Source organism: Myotis davidii, unplaced genomic scaffold, assembly GCF_000327345.1.
Source record: "Myotis davidii unplaced genomic scaffold, ASM32734v1 scaffold134, whole genome shotgun sequence".
Lineage (NCBI taxonomy): Eukaryota > Metazoa > Chordata > Mammalia > Chiroptera > Vespertilionidae > Myotis > Myotis davidii.
This window is the reverse complement of record NW_006288853.1, coordinates 5857385-5861889: the sequence shown is the minus strand read 5'-3', so window position 1 is coordinate 5861889 and position 4505 is coordinate 5857385. Positions and strand designations below refer to the sequence as shown.

The 4505-nt window shown below is 46.6% G+C and overlaps 1 protein-coding gene across 1 annotated transcript; it reads left to right on the top strand.

Moving 5' to 3' along the window:
* Positions 1-359: 359 nt before the first annotated feature.
* MSS51 (MSS51 mitochondrial translational activator) lies at positions 360-4505 on the top strand. Its single transcript, XM_015562149.1, has 6 exons — positions 360-741; positions 1273-1428; positions 2017-2141; positions 2359-2925; positions 3214-3307; positions 3635-4505. Exons 1-6 carry the CDS (start codon positions 503-505, stop codon positions 3852-3854), a joined length of 1401 nt encoding a protein of 466 aa, XP_015417635.1. The 5' UTR covers positions 360-502; the 3' UTR covers positions 3855-4505.

The following is a 4505-nucleotide window of genomic DNA, read 5'->3' as shown; positions in this document are numbered from 1 at the left end:
GAGAGTTAGAAACATCGATGAGAGAGAAACATCAATCAGCTGCCTCCTGCACACTCCCCACTGGGGATGTGCCTGCAACTATCCACTGAGCCAAACTGGTTAGGGCAGGCCTCTAATATTTATATAAGATCTTTGGTTAATCTCTTCTCGCCCTCCCCCCACTTCCCTCTGAGATTCATCAGTCTGTTCCATGTTTTCATGCCTATGCATTGAGAATCTGCCCCCTGGTGGTCAGGGTGCGTCATAGCTACCAGTCAAACAGTGGAACAGTCACTTAGGCTTTTATATAGAGATATAGAACATCATATGTAATATTTCCCCCTTTGTTTTTCTTTGTAGTGATCAATAATTAGTAGATCAGAAATAAGTCTTACTGATACCTGGGTCTGAAAGACTAGAATGAGAAGTGAAAGGTCAAATGCATGAAAACACATCATCCAGCTTGCAAAATTCCATTCTATATCTTGTCTACATATAGTCCCCAGGTATCAGTGGACAGGCCATGGCTCCACGGCCCCGGCGACGAAGGCACAAGAAATCGTCCTCATCAGTGGCTCCCACAGCTGTGACCCAGCCTACAGCTGTGACCCCTCCCACAGCTGTGACCCCTGTGCCTTTGACCCTCTCAAAACCTGGCCCTAGCATTGATGCACTTGGCTTCTACTCCTTGGACAATAATGTTCCTGGCCTATCCCAGCTGATTCTTCAGAAGCTGAACATGAAAAGCTATGAAGAATACAAGTGAGTGAGTAGCTCTGTGGAAGAGCAATTTGTAGTCACCCTTAGAAACGATTTCAAAAGGTGGAGAGGGAGTACAACTTGGGAATAATGAAGTATTTGCAACAAGGGATTTCTCCCATCCTGACTTTTGCCAGTTCATTACTATAGAAATTAAAAAATATAATTTGTGCCATGGCTGGTGTGGCTCATTAGGCTGGAGCATTGTCCCATACACCAAAAAGTAACAGGTTCAATTCCCAGTCACGGAACATACCAGGGATTCAATCCCCAGTCAGGGCGTGTGCAGGAGGCAGCCAATCGATGTTTCTCTCACATTGATGTTTCTATCTCTGTCTTTCTCTCTATAAAAGTCAATAAAAAAGAAAATGAAAATAAAAGTGCATATTAAAATATATATATATATTATTATTTTTAAGTCAAAATGATGGGAGTAGGTAGAAATACAACATGTAGGAGGCAAAGGAGGGGTCCTGAGAGACTTTGGAGATACTCTTTTCCCTATTGCTGTACCGTTTCATGCTGTCTCTGCAGGTTGGTGATAGATGGGGATACTCCTGTGTCAGGCTTTGGATTTCGATGCCCACGAGAAATGTTCCAGAAGATGGAGGACACGTTCCGATTCTGTGCTCACTGTAGAGCGCTCCCCAACGGCCTTTCAGACTCCAAGGTCCTCCGGCGCTGCAAGAGGTGACTAATCAGGGGCAAGTAGGGGAGAGATCCAGAAACGACCCTGTTCTAAGATCTCATTGTAGGAGGAATGGTCAGCGTTTTCACAAAAACATAAGGCCTCCTCCTCATTCTATGTGATCCAGGCCACAGACAGATTAGAAAAGGGTTGGGCTCCTGCTTGTTTTGGTGCTATGGGGAAGTCACACAGAGATCCCAGTACTATTCTACCTTCTTCCTCTTGAGAACTTGAGGGGTAGGACCACAATCTGTTCTGGGCAGGTTAGGGTTGAGACATACACATGGTAAGAGGGCAGCCACAAACTCCTGGAGTTATTTTTTCTTTAAGGGATGTAAAAAGTGAGTTGTTGCAGGTAGAGACTGAGGTGTTACTCTGACCCAAGAGAAAAATTACATTCCCAATCTCTCCCGCCTCCCCTTCTAATGTAGTCCCCAAATTTGGTTGCAAATAGCTGCCATTCCTCTCCCTGCCTTCCTTACCCAGTAATTTTTCTTCCTAGGTACAGGAATATCAATTCTCTTCCCCAGATATTCTCCCAGTCACCTTTGAAATATAGGAACCAATATTTCTGGGGCTTATTCTCTCAGGTGCAGAAATGTCTATTACTGTGGTCCAGAGTGCCAGAGGTCAGATTGGCCCGCCCACAGGAGGGTTTGTCAAGAGCTGCGTCTTGTAGCTGTGGACCGTCTCATGGAATGGCTTCTGGTCACAGGTGGAGTGGTGGTGTTGGGGAACTCTGCCATAATGGTCAAAATTGATTGTTCTCAGAGAGAGAGATGAAAGCATGTTGTTATGAGGGAAAAATGAAGAATGGAGAGGGGCAGGATAGTGAGGCCTTCCTGGTCTCAGGTTGGGAGAATGAACCTAGAAGGAACATTGAAGCCAGATAAGAATTAGGTCACTTCTTTGTTGTTCCTTCTTTCCTGCAGGAGATTTTGTCCTACCCGCAGGACCCTGGCCAAGGCTGGCTGAAGTTGTACAGGACTGGGACACCTGGTTTTCTATGCGGCGCCTACAGCTAGATGCTATACTGGCTGCTGTGCTAGGTAGTCATGCCATGACCACCCTGTGGGCCAGTGCAGGGAGGCCAAGGCCAGACCCAGATGTCCTGAAGGGCTCTTTGAAGCGACTCCTGACAGATGTCCTGTCACGGCCTTTGACCCTGGGCTTGGGGCTTCGGGCCTTGGGGCTAAATGTGAAGAAGATCGGAGGGAGCACAGTGCATGTAGTTGGTGCTTCCCACGCGGAGACATTTCTCACGCGCCCCGGGGACTATGATGAGCTTGGTTACATGTTTCCTGGACACCTTGGCCTCCGTATAATAATGGTGGGTGTAGACGTTGCTACTGGCTTTTCACAGAGCACCTCAACTTCACCTGTGGAACCTGGCACCGTTCAGCTTAGTGGCCATAGGGGCCTCTACCATAACTTCTGGGAGGAGCAGGTAGAGACTGGGCAGACAGCCCCTCCAGATTTGGTGGTGGCATTCCACCCAGGTAAGAGTGGTTCAGGGGAATACTGGGTGGGTCCTCTGGGAATTTTCTCTTCTGACTCTTGTATTTTCTATCTTTGGAGCCACATTCATTAGGTCAGGTTAAACACAATATGATGATGACCTTGTTGGTCGTTAGCCTTATGTGCTACACCTGGGTTCAGAATTTTCCATTGAAGAACCTGGGGTGGGTGATAGTGGTAAATGAGCATTAGCAGTGAGCAAGGTGAAGGTTAGGATGGACACAATCAGAGAAGTACCTACCTCAGCCTTTCCCCTCTCTATTCCATAGGTTTTCACGCTTCCCCAGACTTGATGGAGGCTTGGCTGCCCACCCTTCTGCTACTTCGAGATTATGAAATCCCTACATTGATGACTGTTTACAGGTTTGGATCTCTTCCTATTTGTGATGCCTCCCTGACTCCCTCAGGCCTCTATTTATAGAGATGAGCTAATTTCTCTCTCCTTTGCTCATCTTCTGCCTTCTGGTGAGGATTTTCTTTCTTCTCACACTTGGCTTTCTGGTCCCCTTGGAACAAAGGCCTGTGTTAGTAAGTTGGTAATTAGTGAGACATCTGGGAGGGAAGGATAGCCTTTGCCGACTCCAGCCTGAGGTAATTTGGGGGCTTGATGAGCCCAGAAATGTCAAGTTCTGAGCACTTTCTCTCCTATCTCTCTCATCAGCAGAGCAATTTTTCTTCTGTCTCCCTCAGCCATCAGGAGCTTGCAGCCTCTCTGCAGATCCTGGTGGACCTGGATATACACGTCATTGCCTATGGAGCCAACCCTTTCACGTCCCTCAAACCTGAACAGGTCTATTCCAACCCCAACAAGCAGCCAGTTTACGGCAGCGCCTACTATATCACGTTTCTTGGGAGCTCCTGCCAGCTGGAGAAGAGGCAGCTGGAAGAGAAAGTAGATGGTGGGGATTAAATAGCTGAGCCAGATTCTCACTGGATACCTAGAAAAGGGGGGGCTGATAAAATTACCCTGTTGATGCCGGTTTATTGCCAACTTTGAAACCTCATTGTCCAGGTAAAGCTTCTAAGCAGCATGGGACCTCCTATATGATGTGAGTCATTTCTGAGAGGTTAGCTACAGGCAGCTTCTAGAGTCGGGATTCTAGCTTTGGTGTGCGGCAAGAGGCCTCGGTGTCAGTCTTTCCAGAGCCTAGAGGCCTAACAGTTTCCTCTGTGCAAAAGTTATACCTTTTGATTTGAACCAGATGGCACCAAGGAGAAGCATGGCACCTTATTTTGAAAGAATTCTTGTCCAGCAATTTGGTCTAAAAAATGGAGAGGTGCTAATGACTTGAGGTGGTGCAAGAAGGGGCAAGTCAGAGAAGTGTTTGGGAACCTGGGGAGGTTGTGAGGATTGGCACACTGTTCTATTTCTTGGCATTTTCAAGATAAGTATCTCATGTTTGTATTTTCTCTTGAGGACTTTTAACCCTAGAGCAAGCAGCATTTTGCCCTGGCATTATATTTTAGATATTCCAGTTATATCAGACTTTACTTAAATATACTCGAGTTATTTGTTATTATCTGATCTATACCACAATAAACGCAGTTTGGGGCTTCTTAA

Bases quoted from the DNA above. Each gene is read 5' to 3' on its own strand.
- MSS51 (XM_015562149.1), top strand. From the start codon at position 503: ATGGCTCCACGGCCCCGGCGACGAAGGCACAAGAAATCGTCCTCATCA. The intron at 1,429-2,016 runs GTGACTAATCAG...TTATTCTCTCAG, and splicing joins GTCCTCCGGCGCTGCAAGAG to GTGCAGAAATGTCTATTACT. The intron at 2,926-3,213 runs GTAAGAGTGGTT...TCTATTCCATAG, and splicing joins GGTGGTGGCATTCCACCCAG to GTTTTCACGCTTCCCCAGAC.